This window comes from Sarcophilus harrisii, chromosome 6, assembly GCF_902635505.1.
Source record: "Sarcophilus harrisii chromosome 6, mSarHar1.11, whole genome shotgun sequence".
Lineage (NCBI taxonomy): Eukaryota > Metazoa > Chordata > Mammalia > Dasyuromorphia > Dasyuridae > Sarcophilus > Sarcophilus harrisii.
Window position 1 is genome coordinate 240,866,035 of NC_045431.1, and position 24,790 is coordinate 240,890,824.

A 24,790-nucleotide genomic window follows, 5' to 3' on the forward strand; every position below is an offset into this window, starting at 1 on the left:
TGAAGAAACAGATTCAGAAGAGAGACATTTCCAATGATTATGATTATTTAAAAACAACAATGAAACTTGAACATAAAAGATATCAGGAGATAATAAATAAGCTGTTATATTATTTTGCTAAAGTTTGTTATTTTCTTTTCAAAACGTAAATAGATCAGAATGTGGTTTTATTCTTTATCTTATTTATAGCTGTTGTTTGTTACACTTACCAAATTATTTACATTTCAAAAACCTTATCATACTAGTTAGTTTTCCTCTAACTTTCCCAAAACAAAATCATTTTGTCTCCAAGGGACAATGTAGCAACAAGATTTTTTTTTAGTGTGGTTTGGTTTTTTTGTTTTTTAAGAAAATGTGGAGACTCTGAACATAAACCAATTTCAATGAGGGTAAAGAGAAAATACAGAAGTAAACTAAATTCTGTGAGTTTTGGGTTTTGTACCCAGTGGACATGCTGCTTTGCCTTCTCTAAGAACTGTGTTAGGGACATGCCAGCATCCAAAGGATACCCACAATGATTCTCTGCTTCTTGAGGAAGCTTCCCAGTGATGTTCTGACCCCTGATGCTCTGATCCAAGTCCGGTAGAGTGATGGCTGGATTTAAAGACTGAGGATTCAGAGTAGGATATTGGCTTTGACATGGACTGACTCTCTGCCTGGGTCACCCTCTGCAAAATGAATGAGATCAGACGACCTCTGCAATTCCTTCAAGCTCTAAATAGATGCTATTACCATCCCATCCCAGAGGATTCTACCACAACTCTGGGAACACTGAGAAAAGAGCAATTCAGGACCACTCATGCCCGAACCTGTTCATTTATTCCCACACATCCCAGAAAGCTGTGGGTAAATTCATTCTTGCTGCAACTCTAAGTGCAAGATAGCATTTCAGCAACAGCTACACCGCGATGACCCCACTATGATGTCATGCCCAGAAAATTATGGTCCGCCCAATGACAAGTACTTCTTCTAAAACTTCATTTCAGAAGTCTGACTCAGGGCCAACACCTGATTAACAGGCGTGGCTGGCTTCTTCTCAACATGCAGCGCCCAAGAGCTATGTGGTCTTCCATGGCGTGACCCTCCAGCTTTCAAACACTATGATGTCATTGTATTCTATCAGTGGAAAGACCTGCACCTTCCTGCTCCTTGAGGAGAACAGTCCTGCTGAAGACCATGGAGACTCTGTGGGCCAATGGCACTGACCAAGCAGGCTAACTGTCCTTAGGCTTGTGTGTCAGCTCTCCAATGGGAAATGACTCTAGATGGGCATCAGAGAAGGAAGCAGGAGAGTTTAACCCAATGGATGGCACAGGTATTAAAGACAAGTGCCAAATCTTCCTTCTTTATTCCCTTCCAGGGTGCAGTGGAGAGAGGATGGCACAGGCTCTCTCAGATGCAGGTAGCAAAGGGGCAGAGATAGACTAGGACAGTCCAGTGGCTGCCCGGCTGCCCAGCTGCTAACTCAAGCAGGAAGGCCCAGGGGCACAATCCCCTGCCACAGACACTTGCCAGTGCAGGTGTCAAGTGGCCAGGTAGGGCATGGGGCTCTTTCTAGAAAGCTGTTCTATAAACTTCTATGTGCCCCAGCCTCTATGCTTCTCACCTATGGACCTATTATGATCTTACATGCATGAAATAAAATACATGGGACCACTAAGGAAGTCAGTTCTATTAAAATAAAACAAAACTTTATCCCACCCAAGCTGAGGAATGCTTTTGAAATCAATGAACACTATGTTTAAAAAAAAAAAAAAAAAAAAAAAACCTCTTCAAGCACAGGCTGGAGAATGGTGAAGCTCTTCCCCTCTTCCCTAAAAGCCTTAGGGCCAACTATGGCTCTTGGGTTTGGGGTCTTTGCCCCTCTCCTCAGACCAAGCCACCCTGTTGCCTTTCCTCTCACCACCTGACAGCCCTCAGTTGTCAGGAAGACTGGAAACTGAATTTTGCATCAGGTGCTTTCCAATCTATAGACTGCTGACTCCAGTTCAAGCGTCTTAGCTCTATTTTGTACTTTATAGTCAGTACGTCTATTTGTTCTATAATATGATTTAAATTCATCATATTTGTCATTTCACATGACAGACCATGCCCCCTTTTGAGGGCAGAGACTCTCCTTTCATTTTAGCTTGCAACTGAGGCATGGAGCCAAGCTTATATTATTAGGATTGGGCCTCCCACGTGGTAGGTAAGGAAATGGTCATCAAGTCTGACGACTACAGAGGAGCTGAATTTAGTCACTGGCCCAGAAACGGCAACAGACACTGTACTTTAAAGTGAGAGGTTACAAAGCAGACTCCTCACACAGCCTGGTTAAGTATCTTCAATTGCAAGGCTCTGAGGGAACCCAAAGGAGAGTCTGACCTCAAGGAATTTACAGGCAAAGGAGAAAGGGCAGGACATAAATAACTTTAATGACAAAGCAGGATATGATTAATAAAAAAACAACAAGCAGGTTGTAAGAGAAGTCTAAGGAGCATGACCTGAAGCCTTCATGTCCTGCTTCAACCAGGCTGAGTGTCAGGTGTGAGCGGGCTAGACTGGGCAGTCAGTCCTCTGCAATAAAAACGCCAGCTCACACAGACCAAGTAACAGGTTCTTGACTTTGTACTCCCGGCACTCAATACGGAATCTGCCCCTGACTGGGCTTGACATCACATTTATAAGTTGTTGAGCTTTTTCATGACCCGACCAGGGTTTTCTTAGCAGACAATGGAGGGATTGGCCATTCCCTTCTCCAGCTCATTTATAGATATGGAACCTGAGGCAAACAGGGTTAATTGTTCAAGGCTGGATTTAAACTCAGGTCTTCCTGACTCTAGGCCCAACGCTCTATCTTCTACTGTCTCACCTAACTCTACATTTTATACACACATACACACACACACTTTATAGACGTTACCTCCTTTCTCAATGGTCACAACAATCCTCTTGGGGAGCTACTAGTTCATTTCTGAAGCAGAGAAAACGAGGACCATAACTTATTCAGCCATTCTCCAACTGATAGGCATCCACTCAGTTTCTATTTCCTTGCCACTACAAAAAGAGAAGCTACAAATGTTTTTGCACATGGAGGTCCTTTCTTCTTTTTTATGATCTCTTTGGGATACAGGATCAGCAGAGACCCTCCTGGATCAAAGGGTAGGCACAGTTTTATAGCCCTTTGGGTAGAGTTCCAAATTGCTCTCCAGAGTGGTTGGATCAGTTCACAACTTCAGCAACAATATATTAGTGTCCTGGTTTTTCCACATCCCCTCCAACATTTTATGATTTTTCTTTCCTATCATATTAGTCAATCTAAGAGGTATGAGGTGGTACCTAAGAGTTATCTTAATTTGCATTTCTCTAACAGTGATTTAGATTATTTTTTCATATGACTACAGATGGCTTTGATTTCTTCATCTGAAAATTGTCTGTTCATATTTTTTAACCACTTATCAACTGGGGAATGACTTGTGTTCTGATAAATTTGACACAGTTCTTAATATATTTTAGGAAAGAGGCCTTTATCAGAATGGCTGCAAACATTTTTTCCCAGCTTTGTACTTTCCTTTTAACCTTGGTTTTATTGATTTTGTTTGCGCAAAACCTTTTTAATTTAATGCAAAGTTGTCCATTTTGTATTTCATAATGTTCTCTAGTTCTTTGACCATAAATTCCTCCCTTCTCCAAAGATCAGAGAGACAGATTATTCCTTGTTCTCCTAATTTGCATATGGCGTCACTCTTTATGTCTAAATCATGTATCTATTTTGACCTTATTTGGGTATGGGGTATGAGATATAAGTCTATGCTGAGTTCCTGACATATTATTTTCCAGTTTTCTCAGAAATTTTTTTCAAATAGTGAGTTCTATCCCAGAAGCTGGAGTTTTGGAATTTATCAAATACTAGATTACTACTGTCATCTAACTGTATCTAATCCAGTCCATCATCACCCACTCTATTTTTTGGCTAGCTGCTTTGATGTTTTTGATGACTGCTGATTTATAATTCAGTTTTAGATCTCCTACTGCTAGGCCACCATCCTTTGTATTTTTTTTTTTCACCAATTCCCTTGCTATTCTTGAGCTTTTGTTTCTCCAAATTAATTTTTATTCTTTTTTCTAACTCTATAAAATAATTTGAGGCAGTTTGATTGGTATGGCACTGAAAAAGTAGAACAATTTAAGGAGAACCCTCACTATCATTTACTAACTTTGATAAATGCTGTTAGAATTGGATATGGGGTCTACATACTAAATTTAACAAAAATCATGTAAACTCAGCCTTAACAATACTTTCTGGGTCCTTTCTGCTGAGATGCAAGAGTCCCTATCCAGGTGAGAAGTGATGATACAGAATACCCTGCTCTTGGGGATGGTGGCTCTCACTGATAAGAGAGCAAGATCCTTGAACACAAATGCTGTCTGGGTTTTGTCTTTTAATCCTCAGTGCCCCAGCACATTAATAAATGCTTTCCAACAAGCTGGAGAAAGAAGGTGGCCAGAGGAAGAGCAAAAAGAGGAACTTCTAAGAAAGACTGAAGGAAAGATATTAAGTCCAGTAGGAATCCATGTTAATCTTCCACATAGGATTTCCTAATATCTTCAATTGCTAATGTCCTCCTTCCCTGCCCATCTCGCATTTAATTACCTAATGTTTATACTGCCTTAGATTTATTTGGAACATATACATGTTGTCTCCCGCCAGGACAACTGTCTTTATATCCAGAGAACCTAGCAAAGTGTCAGGGCCATAAGGTAGGTACTTAACAATTTACTGACTGATAATGCTAACTATTTATTAGGTTAAAACATCTTAGGGAGGGTTGGGAAGGGTGAGGGATGGATTTAGAATCAGGAGACCTGAAGGTACCTCTTGGCTTTTCCATTTATTACCTGTGGGAACTTAGGTAACTCAATTTTTCTGGGTCTCGGTGGGCTTCTTACATCACTGGAAACAGATGGAGGAGACAATCATTACTAAGTCCCTTTAAGCTGTAAATCAACGTGATTTCAGAAAGGCCTGAAGAGATTTACATGAACTAATGCTGAGTGAAATGAGCAGGACCAGGAGATCAACAATACTATATGAGGATCAATTCTGATGGACGTGGCCATCTTCAACAATGAGATGAACCAAATCAGTTCCAACAGAGCAGTAATGAATAGAACCAGCGACACCCAAGGAAAGAACTCTGGGAGATGACTAAGAACTACTCCATAGAATTCCCAATCCCTCTATTTTTGTCCGCCTGCATTTTTGATTTCCTTCACAGGCTAATTGTTCACTATTTCAAAGTCTGATTCTTTTTGTACAGCAAAATAATTGTTTGGACATGTATGCTTATATTGTATTTAATTTATACTTTAACATATTTTACATGTATTGGTCAACCTGTCATCTGGGAGAGGGAGTGGGGGGGAAGGAGGGGAAAAGTGGGAACAAAAGGTTTGGCAATTATCAATGCTGAAAAATTACCCATGCATATAACTTGTAAATAAAAAGCTATATAAAAAATAATAAAAAAGTTGTAAATCAATGATCTTGTGCCTTTTTTAATATTCAAAAGTATAATGATTCAGAGAATAATTTTGTAAGAAAGCAAAAACTATGACAAGTATGGCTACTTGTCTTCTTAAGGAAGAGGCAAGATAAGAAGCCAGATCTTGTGAATACAGTGTTCTGTGTCTGACTCCTGCTTTGGGAATGGTGGGAAAAGAAGATCAAATGGCTTGTACTGGGTCACACAGATCCTATCAATAAAGCTAGAGGCAAGATTATCAGCTGGGGGAGAGAGAAGATGTGTCTTGATAAAAACAGAAAAGATCAGGGGTTCACAGATGTTAGAAGTGAAAGGATCAATAAGAGGCAATGGGCAAGGAAGGCCCAACAGGGGTAAAGAATGCCATGTGAAATCGCAGGAGAGCCGGTGCATACGGCTTGATGACTTTACCTGAAAATAGGGGGCTTATCCAAGGTTCTTGACTAGTGGGTCAGGAAGAGCAAGACGGGGAGGAAGGAGTTAGAGGGGGATAAATGGCTGACCATGAGAGGCCCAGGTCTGGTAAGAAGGAAAATGAAAAGTGGTGACAGATAAAGGACTGATGCTCACAATAAGGACAATGAGTGAGGAGACAAGTAGAGCCAAGGGAAGATTTACAAAGTCAGATCACAGACTAATAGATTCAGAGCCATAAGATTCTTAGATGGCACCTGGTCAGCTCTTTCTGCCTTGTGCTGGGATAGATCCAAAAATTAAATAAGATAAGGCCTCTGTCTTCATCCAGGAACAGTGAAAATGAGATGTAAGAGGGTCCTGAACATCCACTTTAATTCAATAAATACTGATTAAGCTCCTAAGTGTGTGGCTACAGTTGGTACTAAATACAGACGCATTCAGAACATGCCAAAATAGAAAAGTCTTTAAGGAGATTGCCAGGTGGCAGTTAAGGTGACTGTGAATTGGGTGTTAAATAAAGCCAATGAGGAAAAGTACATCTTAGATGTCCCTCTGATGCCTCTAGAAAAGCTGGCTGTGACAGAGAGGACACTGGGCTGCACTCAGAAGCCAGGCTTCCCTCTGGGCCCCATTTTCTCATCTGAAAACCAAATTCACAGATAGGCAATGAGATACAAAAGAAACAATGAACAAGAAGCACTTTCTAAACCCTCAAAGATGACACGGCTCTGTCAGCTTTCACTGTTCAGTCTAATTTCACTCGGCCACTTAGAAATGAGAGCTGTCTATGGTCCTGTCCCCTTCAATACCATCAGGCCTCCCACGAGAGATGACATCCTAGCAAAGGAAATGAGACTGCTTAGTGGTAAATCCAGAAGGGAGGCAGAGTTAAGAGTCTAGAGTTGAATTAGGTAGCCATAGGTGGATTGATGGCCTGGCTTCCTGCCAACTGGGCAATAGCTACAGTACCAAGCTTCTGTGCCAGAGCAGATGAGAGACAGGCAGATGCCCATCAACCAACTGCTTAATAGAAACAATAGCACATCACTTGCCTCCAGCTGGCATAGAACCAATTTCTAAGGCCTCCAGGTGCCAATGCCCCTGACTGCTCCTTTTTCCTCTGTTTTCCAACAAAATTCAAAGGTGTGAAGATGGAGAGAATGTGGCTAAAGTTGGAGAAAATCATTCCTGGTCATTTTTTCCTCTTTACCACAAATTCTTAACATACCTCCAGCGGCAGTTAATTAAGTGAACATAACTGGGGTGAATGTGAGAAGCATGAAGGGGAAATAAGAAGCAAGAAAGCCTTTGATTTTCTGTTTCATCTTCTATGACAGGATAATCTTCTGAAGTCCCCGACATGCTGACAAACATAACGAGAACTCAGAAGCTTGAGGACTGAGTGTGATCCGCAGCATTTAATGGCTAACACAGTATCTTAGGATTCAATTCCTCATCCCATCAATGAGTTGATAATGAAATTAAATTATAGGAATGGTAATGACATTCATGAGAGTAAGATAAAAGTTTACAAAATGAGCTCCAGGAGGAAAAGGATTCTCTCACTATAAGGGCAGCAATATCTCAGGCAAAGAACAAGCTCTCTCAGATTCCCAAGTTCGACACTGGAAGTTTCTCATCCTCTGGTAAGCAGGCCCCAGCCTGTCCAACCTTGAACCACCCAATGCACCACTCCTAGCTTCCTAGGCCAACAACAAATTAAGTTAAAAATAATAAAAAGAGCTTCCCCTCACTTCCTGCAGAAGGGTGGAGTGCAGGGGGGAAAAAAAGGCAAGCAATGAATTATTCAAAACGGACACCTTCAGCCAACCTGCATACACTACTACTTCAAGGGTTAATATACTAATCCAGCCTGGTACACAAAGGAAGGCACACTCTTCTCAAATCTTGGAAAAACCATCTTAAAAGAGAGTTAGCAGTGATTAGCAGACAAAAACCCTCCAATAACTAGAGCACACCAATAATAATTAATAGTGAAATGAGGTAAGATACAAAAGGTAGAGATGGGGAAAAAACAGGTCAACAAAACAATAAAACCAACAACTTTAATATCTAGTCTTACCAAGTAGATATTTGCGACGAAGGACCCATTCTGGTGGGTGGCCCAGAACAACAGAAAATGTATACCCAAAGACAGAACTATGAAATTAATCAATGTTTTGATAAATATAAATATCTATTCTTCAAAATAGCCACTTCAAGGATGCTCTCCTGACCCCAAACAGTTTTGGGAACTCTTGAAATTGCCTTCTGGACCAGTTTGAGACATTAGAAAAATGAGTCAAATCTTTTACGATCACACCTTGTTTACACCATCTGTCACTGTTACCCAATCACAACAAATACACAATCAAAGAAAGCTGATTAATGAACCAATGGGAAAAACCTTTGAAGTACTATACATCCTTCTAGACATTTATCTCACCCTTCTTCCAGTCGACATCTTTATCTGAATGGCCATGGCAGATTCCTTACCCACTTAAGTGTTCTGTCTAGCCTCTCCTCTATATGAGTTTAATTAAATGAATAGAAAATTAAAAACTGCTGTGGGCAGTTTGCATCTAACAATCAGGACCTCACAGGACCACTCTGGATTGATAGGTTATCATAAAATATCCCAAATCAACAAATCTTTAATAAACATGTCCTGTGTGCTAGGTGTGATAGAAGACTACAAAGGAAAATGATTCTGACTTAAGACTCATATCTTAATATATATATATACACACACACACACACACACTGTGCAATTCCCAGGTTCTGGGTGCTTAACACAGTGAGAGTTCCCAATCCTAGGCCATAAACCAATTACTCCATGCCTTAATATGGGGCATCCAATGCTGCTCTGGCCAGCCTTTTTGGGACCGGCCTCTTCAAACTTAGCAAGGTTCAATCCTAAACAATAACACCATATTATTTATTGCAGGTGACCCCTAGTTACTGTCTTTTGTGGTCAGGAGCATCTGCCAGAGTCTACAAACCAATAAGAATCCAGAATCACTATTCTACCACAGGGGATCACCGGAAAACAACCTTGGTAGAGGAGTAGATGATATAATATAAATATTATATATATAAAATGTTTTAATTAATTAAATAACCAGAAAACAATATAAGTCAGTTAATCAAGCAGCAAGTATTCATTAAGCATGTGCCAGGTACACAGTATACAGACAAAAATGAAAAATCCTGTCGCCAGGAAGCTTAAGTCTGTTGGAGGAAAAGGAGAAAAAGCAAAAGCAGGAAGAAAAGCAAGTTGAAGAGAAGATTTAGATACATTAAGTTTGAGATAAAAGTGAACAACTAAGTAAACTATTCCAGCATACAGAGACACATGACTAGAATTCCTGAGAGAGGTTAAGGTTAGCTACAGACAGTTATGAGTCTGGAAGAAGAGTCCAGAGTTAAAGCCCTGAAAATGGGTGATCTCTGTAAGGAAGAGAGAAAGCTACAGACCAGGCCACTGGTGAACACCCATATCTGGGAAGTGTTGTCATACAGGAGCTACCTGACGGTGGCTACTGGAAATCCAACCCAGAATGGATTTCCTCTTATGAGAGGATGATACAAGGAGACTGACAGGCAGTTACTGTTCTCTGACCTCTCTCCTCTGCCTCCAATTTATCTCATTCCCAATCTGCAGCACCTGTGTCAATAAAGACTGGCCTGAAACTCCTTCAGAGGTTATGATTCACAGCTGTGGAGGCTCTCGGAGAATTGACCTGTCCCTTAACAGGGAAGCAAGAGGTCAAATAACAATTTTGGAAGACAGAATTAGAGGAACAGAAAAACAAAAAAAATTCCATTTCATGAAACCTGAATCAGTTAAAAAAAAAAAATCCAGGAAACTGACCTTGCATTCTATAAAATAATCTGAGGCTTCTTGGGCCAGAAAAACTTGACATAACTTCGAGAATGAAAGCTACAGAATAACAAGATGACCAACTGGATGGCTAGAGCAAATCAGTTTCCTCAGAGCCAAGTTTATTTAACTTTCTTATTCCAGGCAAGGTTACAATAAAACAAAAAACTCAGATTTATTGCAAACTTTAGGCGAGACTTAGAAACTTGCTGTTTAATGAATCAGTCACCAAAGTTTGTAGTGAAGCTAATTAAACTGGGGAGGACTAATGAATAAGTTATTTTAAAGTACTTTCACATTAAATGTCACAAAAACACTAAATAAAAGGGCTGATGATGCAAATAAGGCAGCACAAGCCCCATTCCTAAGAAACAGGATTTAGGTCCAAATGAATGTGAGCAGAGAGCAGGCACAGAGTGGGAGGGAGGAGGGAGGAAATTTGGACCCAGGCCAAGGGCTACTAGAGTGTGATCCCAGTAAATCAGTTAATGCTCAGCATGTCACCTAACCCCAATTCTAACCCTAACAGCACACTGGTGAAGGCCTTTCATTATTCATCCAAAATGTGCTGCTTTTTAAAAAGCCCGAAACGGGAAAACATGACCTCCCTTAAACAAGACCTCTTCTGGTGTTATTTGAAAGGTACTTTCAGCTCAATATAAAATAGAAATATATAAAAAAATATAAATATATATATATATATATATAAAATATAAAAAAAATAAAATATCAAAAGAGTGTGATGGTAAAATATCAAATCAGGTGACTCGGTAGTGTGATGGAAAGAGTGCCCACTCAGGCCAGTGTTCTCCAGCGGATCTGCTTCTCTCCTGTACTAGCCATGTGGAGATAGACAAGGCATTTCAAGCCTGGAAAACAAAGGGGTATGACCTGTATGCCCTTTGGGATCTCTTCCAGCCTTAGATCTGTGATCATATTCAGTATCACATAGAGGAGACAATACTGGCCTTGGGAGTAAGGGGAATCTATGCAGAAATCAATCCCATCTCATACACTATGTAGTCTGAGATAAAACCCTAACCTTACTTTTCTGCTCCTCAATTTCCTCATCTGTGAAATCAAGAGAGGAATATGATGATCTTTAGAGATCTTAGGGTTGCTTTCATCTCTAAATCTATGATCCCATGATCCAAAGATTCTTTATTCTTCATTGCAAGGGATGACCCCTTGAGGAGGTAGGGAAAACGAAAATGAGCCCATAAGAGCTAAAAATACAAATGTTTGAGAAAAATCTCTCAGTTCCATCAGCTTTCAGTTTGTTTTCAAAATAAAACTCAATGAAATAGAGAAATGAAAAAGAAAACACATTCTTAAAACCTTAGATCACCCCTCCTTTAGAATACAGTAAATAAGCAAAATGCTGCTTTTATTTTAGCTACTGTCATCCAACAGACATGAACTCAACCTCAACCACTGTGAAGGAGATAGGAAGGCAATTAGCTCCATTAGCTGGATGTCACATCTGGCAAGAACATGACTTAAGTTCCTCACAGAGGCAATTCTCTGTGGAGCTCAAAATCAGTAAGACAGTTAGACTCTCTTAAGACAATCAATTGTCAAGCTGCCATTTCAGACAATCCTCATCCCACAAAATATATAAACAAAAACAGAAGGATCAAAACCAGAGCCCACTATTAGGGAGACATTCCTTTGGAATCTGTTCTTTACCTTTTAGGAGCTGCTTGGTCACGAAGTCATCAGCCGGGCTTCCTGTAAAGGCAACTGTAAGAAATACACAAAGTATCACCAAAAATGGAACTCTGAAACCGATTCTGTTTAAAGCATCAAACTATATGGACACAGATTAATTATAAATACAAGAGATGGCTAACATTTTTAGGCTCACATAGGTAAACTGTTAAGTAAAAATCCAAATACATACTCTGAGATATGTATCTCCCATGTACAGATTACAAACATGGCTTTAAACAGACCACTGTTGTGAGGAGGATTCCTGATGGTTAATCATTAATTCAATATCTTAATTGCTTCTTTCAGACACTGAATTGAAAACAGAAGACTTACAGGAAAACATGTAGCCAGCCCTCAGACATTTCACTCCTGACATACCTCTCCAAGATAATGGCCAATTCAGGGTCTGGGGCCTTTATTTTCAAGTTATAAGGTAGAAAGAAAGTTAGTTAATACTTATGAAACAAATTCATAATTTATGTCTCTCTACAAGCTTGACTTTTTCAGAAGTAAAAGGCAAACTATTTGATGAGATTAACAGGGAAAGTCTCTGTTACGTACTCAAAGTTAAGCTAAGGCCTAGATATTTAAAGGAGAAAAGCTGGCCAGCTTCTAGGTCCTTAAAATAATATTATTACTAGCTAACATATTTAACACTCTAGCCTTACTTGATCTCATCTGAGTCTCACAACTGGCCAAAATAAATGTAGTGAAGATGTGACCATCTCTTTTATAAATGAAAAAATGAGAGAGGCTAAACACCTTTTCCAAGATCATAGAGCTAGTAAGTAGCAGTCACGATTCAATCCCCATTCTTACTCCGAAGCTACTGATTTCTCAACGTTTTTTAGTAAATAATCCCAAAATAAATTCTACAAACCCCAAAAGACTCGGGCTCAGGTGATAGGGAACAAGAGTGGAGAAGAGAAAATTCTTGTTTGCTCCACAGTGATGTAATCTGAATTCCATGTTCTTGTTCAGGCCCAGGTTAGATGAGAAGACCTTAGAGAGTCCTCCCAGCTCTGAGATTCTGTCCCTATGTTATGTTATCATCACAATGTGCAAAAATTACACTCCATAACTCCAAACAGCAGGTTACCTGCTTTGAAAGGCATTAATGAATATATATATATATATATATATATATATATATATATATATGTGTGTGTCAAAGTTTCCTGGTATTACCAAGAAAGAACAGAGAATATACTAAATTCCCAGTTCTCTTTGGGTAGATCATTCCATTAGGGATAGCTGCTGCCCATCCTGGGCTTTCCAACCAGATCATACAGGTTTCCCAGCCACTGTTCTACAATCACACCATTCATCACATCTCCCTCACCCCTAAGAGGGGTGCTCAGTCAGTTAACAAGCACTGATTATGTGCCAGGCACTGTGTAAGGGCTGGTGATACAAATAAAGGAAAAAACAATCCCTGGATCCCATTCTCCATTCGATATTCTGGTCCTGGAACTACTACATAACACATATTACCATCATAAGCATTTCTTCCTAAAATATAAAGGAGTTTAATCTGCAGTCAACTTTACCTCTGCTCCTATTAGATACCTGGGGAGGAAACCAAAGAATGAATAGTAATGAACTGTCAATCTCTTGAGGGTTAAAGAAGCTTATAACTGTTTGGGTCTGACAAGTGGTACAGACCCAAACTTGTGGAACACAGAGCAAAGCAATGGGGCAGGAGACAATGATTCAGAAAGAGGACTAGGCAAACTGCAGGCCTCTGAAAAATTTCATGAGCTCAAAGATGTCCTCAAGCTAGCTCAAAGTCAAGGTGATCAATGTGTAAGCTGCTCATCTATCAACTCTTCCTTCTCCCTAAAGTTTGCCCTTTTTCTAAAGGAGCCCTCCAAGTTAAATGGCTGAGGCAAATGATCCTATCCTGGGTCATCTGAATATCCCATCACCAAGTATCTGCTCAGTAACCATTTCAGTGAGATGATAGTCTGAATCATGAAACAGTCACAACTATCTAAAAAAAAGAGATGCAATTCAAGGCTGACTTAAGTTAAAAATCTCAAAACAAATTTTAACAATTATTGTAACAAAATAAAATATAAAATAGCACCAAACATAGGAACTCAGCTCCTTTGGGTCAACTTACTGGCTGTCACATAATGAAAAGGATTTGCTTGATGTTTCGAACTTTTTTCTTCTATGGAAATAAACAGCTCCCCTTCCAAAAATGCTTCCCGGCTTACTTCTGCTGCTTCCCTTTTCCAGTGAATAATTATGTACTTCAGAATCTGAAATGGTCACAACTCAGAGGAAGGGCTTAACTTGTATTGAACATTAGGGTAACAACAAATGGTACATTAATACGTTTTCAATAAAATTAAACTAATAACATCTGGCATTCAGGTGCTGGTAATAACAAGTACTGCCTGTTGTTTGAGCAAGTTCTAATGATATCTGTTCCTGAGCAGAGATGGTGTGTCTGAGCAAAAGAGCCACCAAAGGAATAGAGACATAAAAGACCTTATTTATCTTTCCTAAAGTATAGGAAACAGAGCCAAATTAATTTGTATTAAAAGTATGTCATGAGCCGGAAGAAAGGAACTGAGAAATTCTTTTTCCTGCTATTAATTATGGGCAATACAGATAATAGGAAGGGTTATGATTATCAATATTGTTTCTCTGAATCATCTTAACCATCCCTAATGAGTATATTATAATTAGTCACTTATTCTCTTCCACAGCATCAGTTCATTTGCACTGAACATGAGCTAACTCCATTTTTGAAGAAAGACCATGGCTATAATTTCTGGATCCTTCTTGATTTTTCTGATTAAAACACTGATTCTTTTAAAAATACATTTAAAACAGGAATAGAATTTTCAGTACTGTCACCATTTGTGTAATATGTTAAATTTTTATACTATGAGACTGAGATAATAAAAAAGATAAATTACCACCTTATTTTATTTTTTGCTTTCGTTAGAACACTCAAAAGAAGACACTCCAACAAGGCAAAGAGGTCAAAACTATTGGAGGAAGAAAGCACATTGCCCAGATCTGCCTTCTAGCCTATGTGCAAGCCCACTGAATTAATCCGTATGCAGCACATAAACCTTGAACAGGGCACTGAAGACAGTCAATGAAGGGAAATGGCTCCCAGAATGAACAAGGAAGAGGTTAGCCAGCGTATGTTCTATATATTATTGTCAATGATCTCACAAGCCAGTTTTTTGAAATTTCTGTATTCTTACTCCTTATGACTGCAAATTATGGGTTCAATGTGATCTATTGGAAAGACATACAGTCATGATCAATTATGACTCACCTCAAGAGGTGAGTGAGCATAAAGGAAAGTAGCAAAGGAATGAGACCCCAAAAGGAGGTTGGTCATTCATGTTGGAAGAAGGCTAAGAGATAACGATCGGGTATCAAGAGACTGAAGGAAGGCCTTTAAAGTTCCTAATAAAGACAATACAGAAAAACACAAACAGAAGAAACGAACGGGATAAAAAGTCACAAATAGATTTCAGTTTTTACCCAACCTGGGTCATTAATCCATCAATGGAGAGTCCTTTATCAACGCATCCCACTTATGATTTCTGAAACAAGATTGTAAAAGGACTTCTCTGGTTTTCTCAATTATTTAAAAAAAAGAAGCAGCAGCAGCAAGTTAAAACAATACTCCTATTAGAGTTGGCATGAATGATGAGAAGGAAATTATGCCTTGTAGAAGTGTAGACTAATAATAAGTCAGAGACTGAATTTAAGGAAGATAAATCTAACAAAATTTCTAAGAACTTTAGTGAAAACAGGAAGGAGAATCATCTTCAGGCCCAGACATTGGTCCGCATCCTACAGTTCAGTTCAAAAAGGAGCAGAATCAAGGCCAACTGAGGAAGATTTAAAAAACTTAAGGAAGATCAGGGCCTTGAAGTGGCAAACAGAAGCTCACAAAGGAAAAGGTTAGCAAAGCAAGGTGAGAACACTAGAGCGAGGGAAGGGTAAAGCAAGATGAGTGAGTGATGACTGGGACAACTGCAGCGAAAATGATAGCACACTGGTGTAAAGCTCAAAGAAGGGGAGTCAGAGGGGGTCGAGTTCTTCTGACTAAAAAGAGGGAAGTTGATTTTTAAAGAGATAACTAGCTCTGAAAGTCGTAGCCAAGAGTTCTAGAGGTGGACACAAGTGACTTTTTTTTTTTTTAAGAAGGCTTAAATGGAAAGCCTGAGGATGGGCACAAGCTTTCTGGAAAGGCATCTGGGATTGGGCAAATAAAATGGCCAAACCATCCCCATCCCCCTCGATGAAGTCACTCTTTTCGGTAATATGAATAGCGCCCCTTCTGGCGGCACATGAAGCGACGAATACCCACGGCCTGGGGGCCGGGACTGCACACGCCACCAGGCGCGAGGGTTCTGGGAGAAGCGATGACGTCAGAGGGAGGACTGGCGTCGGGGCTGGGAATACAAAACCCTGGCCCGGAGGCGCGCGCGCACTCGGCGGCTCCCCAGGCCTCAGTCACTTCTCAGACTTTCTCATAAAACCCCGCCAGGGAGTCACTGTAAGGACGAAGAAAGCCCGCAAAAAGGGCCCCCGCCCCAGTCCTCCTCACGCCGCAGCAACCGCCCGCCGCGCCACCGTCACCTCACACACGGCCCTCGCCTCCATCGCCCACGACCCGGCCGACGCCTCCGCACGCGGGCGTCTCTCCCGCCGCGCGCCCGCGCCTGCGCACCCGCGCCTGCGCACCAGCGCCCGACTCCGGCGCGTGCCCTTCCGACGCCCCGCCCCGAGGCTCGGTGCGCCTGCGCCTTCGGCTCTTTCTCGGCGAGGCCGCCTCGCCTTCTCCCTCCGCCCGCCCGAGCTCCAGACGGAGGCCGAGGCCGAGGCCGAGGCGGAGGCGGAGGCAAAGGCGGAGGCGGGGTAGGCGGGGCCGGAGGAGGCGGGGCCGGAGGGAGGCGGGCCGCCCTCGCAACTCCACCCACAGCCTCGCTCTCCGCGGGCGCCTCGCTGACGGATCGCGCCGGGCCAGCCCTGGCGCCGAGGGGCCCCTGCGGGCTGGGCAGGATGGCCAGGCGCCGGCCGGGCTGGCTGGCTCTGGGGCTGCCGCAGGCGGCGGCCGGGGACGAGCGGCCCCGGAGAACCGGCGCAGCCCATGACCTCGTGACCTGTGTGACCTGTGACCCGTGACCCGCCGGCAGGTGCCAGGTGAGGAGGCCGCGCCCCTGAGGCGGGAGGGGTCCGCAGTGTCCCTGTGCGCGCTTACCATTCGGTACCTTCCGACGTGGGCTCGGTGCGCTGCTACTTCCGGGACGCGGGACTCTCCGGTTTCTCGGTCAGTGAGGGACTTGAACTCGTGCCCCCTCGGAGGTGTTGGCTCTTCGGTACTCTGCGGCCCTGGGGCGGCTTGGGGGGATGGGGGAGGGGGGAGAGAAGGGGGATGGGAAAGAGAAGGGGGATGGGGGAGGGGATGGAGGAAGGGATGGGGGAGGGGAGAGATGGGAGAGAGAAAAGAGGATGGAAGGATAGAGGAATGGGAGACGGGGGATGGAGGGAGGGGAGAAAGGGATGAGAGAAGGGGATGGAGGAGGGGAGAGGCAAGGAGAGGGAGGGATGGGAGAGAAGGGGGATGGAAAAGGGACGAGGAAAGGGAATGGAGGAGAGAGAAAGAGGGTTGGGAGCAGGAGGGATGAAGAGGAGGAAGGAAGGGAGAGAGAAAAGATGGAGGAGGATGGGAGGGTAGAATGGAGAAGAGGGGGAGGGAGGGAAGGGAAGAATAAGAGGATGGAGGGATGAGAAGAGCTAGAAGGGAGGAAGGAAGATGGTGTAGAGCATGGAAATGGGAAGAAGGGAAGGTGACATGGAAGGAGGGGAGGAGGGAAAGTAGGAGAAGTGGTGAGAGAGAGGAGAGGAGGGCTGCTGGAGGGGGAGGGTGGAGGGATGGTGGGATGGATGAAAGAAGGGAGGGGAGAGTGGGGTGGAGAGATGGGAGGCAGGAGGAGGAGGGGGAGGGAAGAGAGGGGGGAGCAGGGAAGCTTCTGGAGGCAGTTCTTAGCCCTGGTTTCTAAGTCTGCCCCTGGAAAGGAGTCACGGGAAACTTGTATGGGACCCCTGACACTCCCCCACCCCAAGGTCTCAAAGGGGTCTCAGGGAGGAACTTTGGGGCTGTGGTGAGGAGCAGGCGGGAGTCTGTGCCAAGGCGGCCGGGGCAGCGCGAGCTCGGCTTTCTTGGTTATTGATCTTGGCGCCCGATCCCTGCCCAGCCCAGAACTGGTACCGCCTCTCACAGAGATTCTGGACCAGGGTTCCCAGCCAAGGATTGCCCAGCTTCTTCTGCACCCCTGGGCTCTGCCTGCCCTGGGGGGAGGGCTCGTGGCATGTGCCCTCACCACAGGCTCTGGATCTGGCCCAGGCTCAGGCGCCTCCCGGCCTCTAAGTCCCGGCCCTCCTGGCGGCCTCTTTTGGTCCTGTCGATGACGGGGATGATGGGGCAGACCCAGAGAGGGAAGGCGCCTTCGGAAAGCCCCTGCTGTGTGCCAGGCGCCTTATCTCCTGGCAGGCAGGCGCCCCTGGGATCCCCATCTTACAGAGGAGGTTGTGGGACTTCCCTGAGTCACCCAGCCAGTAAGTGTCAGAGGCTGGATTGGAACTCAGACCTTCCCCTCTGCAGCCCAGGTCCATGCCCTGCCCAAGGGAGGTGAGGAGGCTTCCCCAGCCAGCTGGAGCCAGAACTCGGGCTCCCGAGGCCTGGGGTGCCGTCTCCCAGGTGGCCCTGGCCCAGCGTGGGGCGTCCAGCCCTGAGGACTCCGCCCGCTCGGCTGTGGGGTGGCCCCGGGCCCAGCAGTGACAGAAGCAGCCCGGGCAGCAGGGGGCATGCAGGGCTGGCCCAGCCGGGCCCCCTCCTCCGTCGCTTCAGAGCCCCAGGTCACCTCCTGGCAGGAAGTTCATATATTGTCACTTCTTGACAGTTGGAGAAACAGAGGCTCCCAGAACCACATAGTTGGGACAGGATTTCTCCAACCCCGTTTCTGTCGAAACTCTCCCTCTTTTTGTCCTTGGCCCCCCCTCACACGCCCCCTCCCATTTGTGCCCTGCTCCCCCAGCCTTTTTCCCCCACAGGGTCCCCAGAGGAGAGACTGAGGCAGGAAGGGGTCCTGGAGGACATGGGCCAGGAAAACCAGGGTGAGCCGGGCCAGGAAGTGCTCCATCTCCCCACAGGAGTTGGAAGGAGTTAAAAGAATCAGGTCTGAGCAAAGCCTGCCCCCCCCCTTCATGTAACCGGGTTTCCTGAAATGGAGCAAGTCCCAGATGCTTCGCTGCTAATCACATCCCTGGAAATGGGGCCAGGATGCCCAGATTAGCTCAGCCCCTCACCTTCCTGAGGCCCTCTCCACCCGGAGCCCAGAATCTAGGGCAGTCGAAGCACCCGCCTTTCCCTGCTTTGCTCTTGGGGTCGGGATGGGGGGACTATTTCCTGCCAGGAGGCATTATAGGGGAGCCCCTCAGGGCACTTAGGCCAGCAGGTGGGGAGCAGGGACCAGAAACTCTCCCCTCATTGAAACGACGGACGCCGCAGTGGGCTGGTCCTGACGGGTTCGGCTCTGAGTTCTCGGGCAGCCCAGGCCCCCTGTGCTCCTTTCTGTCTCCTCCATCCCCAGCTTGACCCTGACTCGGAGCCCATAAGGAACATTACCAGGAGCTCCGCTCTCTGGGCTGGATTTTGTCCATGGGCAGGGCTGGGTCTCTCCCGCCGTCCAACTGTCTGTAGCAGGGAAGGAGGTGGACCCTAGAAATGTGCAGGCACAGAAAGTCTGGCCACACGTCACCCAGGAAGCCCGTTAACCCAGAGGCCAAGTGGGGAGCAAGTCCATTAACTGGGCCAGAGCCGTCTTCCAGCAGATCTTGCTCCAGAAGCCCGAGGGAAGGTTGGGGACCAGAGCAGTTTCCTCACAGAAATAGGGTCACAGAGAGTAGAACCTATTGGGGGTGTTCTTGGCAAAGACACTGGGGGGGGGTAATTGGGGGAGGCAGCTCATTTTACAGATGAGGAAACTGAGGCAGACAGGATGAAGTTGCTTGCTCAGGATCTCCCAGCTGTCAAGTGTCTCCTCAGGAAGGGAAGTCCTCCTGCACCACCCAGCCCTTTGTTGCGAGCCCCAGCCTCAGAGGCAGATCTGCCCTTCAGTTTGGCATGGCTCCCTCTGCCATGCTAAATGATAGACTTTTCTTGAGAAAGCCGGCACTGAGGGGCAGCGTTACTGGGTGATTGGGAGCCGGTTCTGCTCCTTGTCCGGTTGCTCTGCTCCCAGGATCCTCATTAGGAGGGTCTGTCCTGGGGATTTCATTCATGGGGGGCACTCGTGGGGCAAGAAGCTCTTCCCGAAGCTCAGAACTTCTCAGAACCTTGGGGAGCCGCCCAGTGCCTTGGGGGAGGGGGGAGGGGTATAACCAGAGGCGGCTCTAGCCACTCGGCCACACTGCCTGCCTCTTAGAGAATGCTCATCCCCTCGATGCTTTATCCCAGGGCTAGGATACGGCATGAGTCAGATCTGCAAAGGCATTATTGAGAGAAGGCAAGAGAAACCCTTCAAAAGCTGGCCATGGCCAACTGTCCTCCCAAGGGGCACCTGTAAGCCGGCCTTTCGTCACTTGGCGGTATCTAAAACGCGCGAGGAGGGGCTTGTGTCCAGTGTCATGATTGCACTCTTTCATTAAATGGAAAATGGTGGTGACCGAGACCCCTTCCTTTACCTTGGATGAAGCCCGATTCTCCCACCCTGGCTCTGCTTGTAGTGAGACAGGCTGGCTTTGAAGTCCATCCTCAGGACGCTGGGAAGTCACCATCATGGTCACGATGGCCAGATAAGGCACTGGGGGCCAAACGCCTGCTCTGGGGTCACCCAGCTGTCGGGGGCCTGCGCTCTCCCCGGCCTGCCCCACAGCCGCCAGAACCGGCGCTCCAGAGAGAGCTGGGGCCGAGGGTGTGCTGAACAAGCATGGGCTCAGCCTTGTATACTCTGAGAGGCAGTGCAGCCAAGGGCCCCCAAGTGGGCCCCGAGGTCAGGAAGCCTGAAGTCAGGAGGCCAGCAGTCAGGAGGTGTGAGGTCAGGAGGCGTGAGGTCAGGAGGCCCCAAGGTCAGGAGGCCCCTGGTCAGGAGACCTGAGGTCAGGAGGCCCCGAGGTCAGGAGGCCCCTGGTCAGGATGTCCCAAGGTCAGGCTCTGCTGCTGACACTCCCTGGCTCTGACTCTGAGCAAGGCCCTGCTTTGGGCCTCCAGCCCCTGGGGTGCTGCAGAGGTGTCGGCAAGGAGGGGATTGTCAGTGACAGACCGGGGCCAGGCCCCTTTCCATCCACTGCATGATTTCATTCCATTCCCACACCCCTGTGAGCAAGGAGCTGTGATTGGAGCCTGTTTTTTAAATGGGGAACTGGAGGCTGAACCCCACGGGCCGACTGTGCTGTGGGGAGCCCTCCCTGCTCGGGGGCACGGCGGGAGGAAGCCCTGCGCCCATCCTCATTCTCCTCTGGGCTCCTCTGAAAAGCCCCGGAGGACAAAGCAAAAACAGGTCAGAGTGGGCGGAAATCCAGATGAACAAGGCCATGGCCAAAGGGCCTTATCCGGGCTCACGCTTCTGAAAGAGCGGCTAAATGCACTCCTGGCTGTGGCTGGGGGAGGGACTCGCCTCCCTCCTTGGTTTTGACTTGGCTAAACCAGGAGCCCCCAGAGTCATAGCCGGTGTGTCTGAGCCAGATTTGAATCCGGCTCTTTCTCCCTTAATCCCAGCCCTGGCTCCATGGAATCTTGTTTGTCCCCTTGCTGGGGCCCGGATGAGCCCAGGGGGGTTCTGGGCCACCTCCAGCTTCAGAGAGCAGTGCCAATGGCCACCAGCTGTCAGCTGCAGCCGCTGCAGGCCTGCTAGTGCCGCCGGGGTCTGACCCCTGGGGAGTCTCCGCGCCTCTTGTCCGGGGGCTATTCAAGGCTTCTTGCTGGCAGGGAGGGAGTCGGGGATGAGCCGGGGGCAGAGCTGTTTTCCAAGGTCCCCTATGTGTCCAGAGCCCCGTGACTGGACTTTGTTGAAACAAAGAAACGCCATAGAACATTGTGTGCTGGGAAATCACCGGCCTCCTTGGGCTGGAGATTAAGCCCTGCCTGACTCACTCCTTGCATTAGAAATCACTGCGATTTGCGCCGAGTCCCAGCCTGCACCAGGTGGACAGCCAGGACTCTCAGCTTGTCCTGGGGGCTCCTTTCAGGGCCCAGCTTTGATCCATACTCCTGGCCTGCAAACCGTAGTTTGGGATCAAAGATTGATCGTGTATGGATAAAGAACATTGTGAATCCCAACTGGTCCAAAATAAATGGCTCCTGACGAATCAGCTTCAGTTTCTGGTGCTTCACCTGAGCTCCTGCTATGCCCCGGAGCCACGGTGGGCTGGGAGAACCTCCCCTTTCTGGAGGAGAAGCCAGGACTCCCCTCGTCCTCAGTGGCAGCTTTGTGTTCTGTGGCTTTCTGCCAGAGGCACCTCCTTGACATGACTCCTCATCTCAGACTTGGGGTCACTGGGCCTTCAGTTCGGAGTCGCTGGGGTGGCGTCATCCTTCACCCCCAAATTTCCAGCCTAGAGTCCTGGTGGAGCCAGCAGGAGCCTGATGCTGGGGGGGGGGGAGAAGGTGATAGCCCCACATTCACATCGCCACCTTGTTTTCCCTGGCCTGGGAAAGCTTTAGTGCCTGTTACGGAACAGCCTTTCCCTTGTTGTGCATCAGAACCACTAAACAAAGCTAATTCCCTCCAGGTTAAGGAAAATATGGCAGGACATTTCAGATAGATTGTCCTCAGGAAACTGCCGCCTTCTGATTATTGAAATGAAATGTCTGCAAATTCAGGGGTTTAGCCAAAAGAACTCCTAAGGGGAAGTTCTGGTAAGATCTCTAATAGTATAGATGGGTATAGGATATACCTTTGAGATCATCTGGTGCAGCTGTGTGGAGCCCAAGGTCCCCACTCAAGGCCGGGCTTTGCCTTTGTGAATGGTGACCTCTGAGGCACAGAGGTTCCATTGCTAGAGCCCTTCACACTTCCCAGGCCCTGGGGGTAGCTGGGCAGGCCCTCCCTGCCCGGGTCACCCCTCTCGGTCACCCTCCCTGCCCAGGTCATCACCTCTCTCTGTCACCCTCCCTGCCCAGGTCACCTCTCGATCACCCCGGCCTCTAAGGTGTAGAACTTGGAGGTGGCCGGCGGTTCCCGGCGTGCACTTGCAGCTTTAATTACCCTGCCTCCCTCAGATAAAGGTCAGCAACACAAAAGCTGGCTTATGTGCGGATGGAACAAGCCAGTTCAGGTCATCTCCACGCTCGTGTCTCTGGCCCAGATCTTTTTAAAAATAAGTCTGGTTGTGCTGAGCCGCGCGCCCTCGGTCTCGGCTGGCCTGGTTTGCTTGGCTTGGCTCGAAGGTGTTGTGGTGATAAACAGTTAGGCCGCACCCGGGGCTGCCCCCGGGACTGGGCGAGACCCCCCTGGGCAGCCGCCGGTCCGGGAGAGCTTTATCGGGGGAGGTTTGGCCACATGTGGCCCCAGCAGGAACTCTGGCCTCGGAGCGTGTTGGTGGGTTAACGGCTTCTGACCTGACAGAGAGATCCCTGGGAAACATTAGGGGCACAGAGCTTCCCTCCTTGCTGGGACTTGAATGGGGGAGGGGGACGGGCCTGGTCTCCCGCAGGGTTCCATTGTCAAGGAAGGTTATTGCAAAGGCCAAGTTGAAAGCAAGATTTCGCCCCATCGTTGTCCGGGTGCTTCATGTGACCCACCAGGGCATCCCCGGAGGGGGGGAGGGGCACAGGAATACTAAAAGATTAAGAACCACTGTGGCGGCCCCCCCCCCCGCCCATCCTGTTGGTTACCAGAAGGAGAAACATTGGACATTAAAGGCGTTTGGGATTATGATTCCTTAAGCCAGGAGCATCAGGCAGAAAGCTTCAGCCCTGGGCAGCCGTCTGAGAGCCCGCTCCCCAGCTTTCATTGTGCGGCGCCCCCCCCAGGGTCTCCCGTGGCTCTTGCCCCCTGGGAGGTGGTCCCGGAGCCGGCTGGGAGCCGGGGGCCGCTCAGGAGCAGGAGCAGGCTCTCCGCAGCGGCCGCCGCAGGGGCTGATGTCAGCGCGCGCTGTCCCAGCCCAGAAATCTGGGCCGCCTGTGGGCCACAATTCCCCGAGTTGATAAGTGGGGCTGGGAAGCTGCAGCGAGCGAGGACAGGTCAGAGAGGCTGATTGATGGGAAGGGGGTGACTTCATGGAAGAGCAGCCGGCCCGCCCGGACGCCCGCGATCTCACGGGCAGGAGAGCGGGAGAAGGGGGCGCCGAGAGGAGCCGGCCGCCCGAGGAGGGCTTGGGGGACCCCAGACGGCGCCGGGGGAAGGCTTCACGTAAGTCCCCCGGGGCTGGGGGCCGGCCGGCGCGGGTTGCCATGGCGCCGGGCCGGGGGGCTGGGCCGGGGCGCAGCGCGGCCGGCTCCAGATGGTGCTGAGCGCCCCGCATCCCGAGGGAGCGGGCGGCGGGCGGCGGGGGGGCGGCTATTGTCCTCCTTTGCCCGCCGCCGCCGCCGCATTCCTGCTGCTCGCGCCCGGCCCGCGCGTCCCCGGCGCCGCCACGCGCCCGCCCCCCGCGCCCCCCGCGCCCGCCGGCGGCTCGCTGCCAGCCCCGCGCGCCCTCCGCTCCGCTCCGCTCCAGCCTCGCGCGTGTGCCCGGCCCGCTGCCCGGCGCTCCGCTCCGCCTCCTCCCCGCCCAGCACCGGCCACCAGCCCCTGCTGCCCCGAAACCGTCCCATCGGCTGCCTGCGCTCGCGGCCCGGCCGGGCCTCCGAGGTAGGGAGGGGGGCGGCCGGGCCGCTTTGTCGGGCCGGGGAGGGGGGGCGGCCGGGACGGGGCCGCCGATGAGCTCCGCTTTGTGCAGCGGCCGAGCCCCAGCTGGCCGGAGCCGGCCGGGGGCGGGGAGGGGCGCGGGGGGCCGAGCCAGCGCCGCGCGGGGCTGACCGGGAGGCTTTTTGCAGGTGGCCCCGGGGTTGCGGTCCCGGGGGCTGGGAGGGCGCGTGCGGCCGCCCTCCGGGAAGGGGGCTGGGCCGGGACCCCTCTGCGAGGGAGCCTGGGGCTTGTGCCGTGGGGGAGGGGGCTGACTGGCCGCCCCCGGTGCCGGCGCGCGTGCATCTCGGGGCCTGCGCTCGGCCCCCTCGGAGCCGGCGGCCGGCGTTGTGGGCAGGCCGGGCCGCGGTGGGAGCGCGGCC

The 24,790-nt window shown here is 48.2% G+C and overlaps 1 protein-coding gene and 1 long non-coding RNA gene across 4 annotated transcripts in view; one reads left to right on the plus strand and one right to left on the minus strand.

The window, feature by feature from the left end:
• Window positions 1-16,354, minus strand: part of C6H11orf80 (chromosome 6 C11orf80 homolog) — a 64,637-nt gene extending 48,283 nt beyond the window's left edge. For all 3 annotated transcript variants that reach the window (XR_004230048.1, XM_031941679.1, XM_031941680.1), the window contains exons 1-3: window positions 16,162-16,354; window positions 13,664-13,805; window positions 11,515-11,568 (exon numbers count right to left, since the gene is read on the minus strand). Coding sequence is in view for 2 of the 3 variants with exons in the window: in XM_031941679.1 (XP_031797539.1) it covers window positions 11,515-11,568; window positions 13,664-13,805; window positions 16,162-16,185 (220 nt within the window). In the remaining variant the exon portion in view is untranslated. The remainder of the gene's footprint in view (window positions 1-11,514; window positions 11,569-13,663; window positions 13,806-16,161) is intronic.
• A 1,623-nt stretch (window positions 16,355-17,977) lies between these two features.
• On the plus strand, window positions 17,978-23,357 carry LOC116419758. Its single transcript, XR_004230055.1, has 2 exons — window positions 17,978-18,761; window positions 20,042-23,357. It is a non-coding gene; the product is annotated as an uncharacterized LOC116419758 (long non-coding RNA).
• Window positions 23,358-24,790: the final 1,433 nt, after the last annotated feature.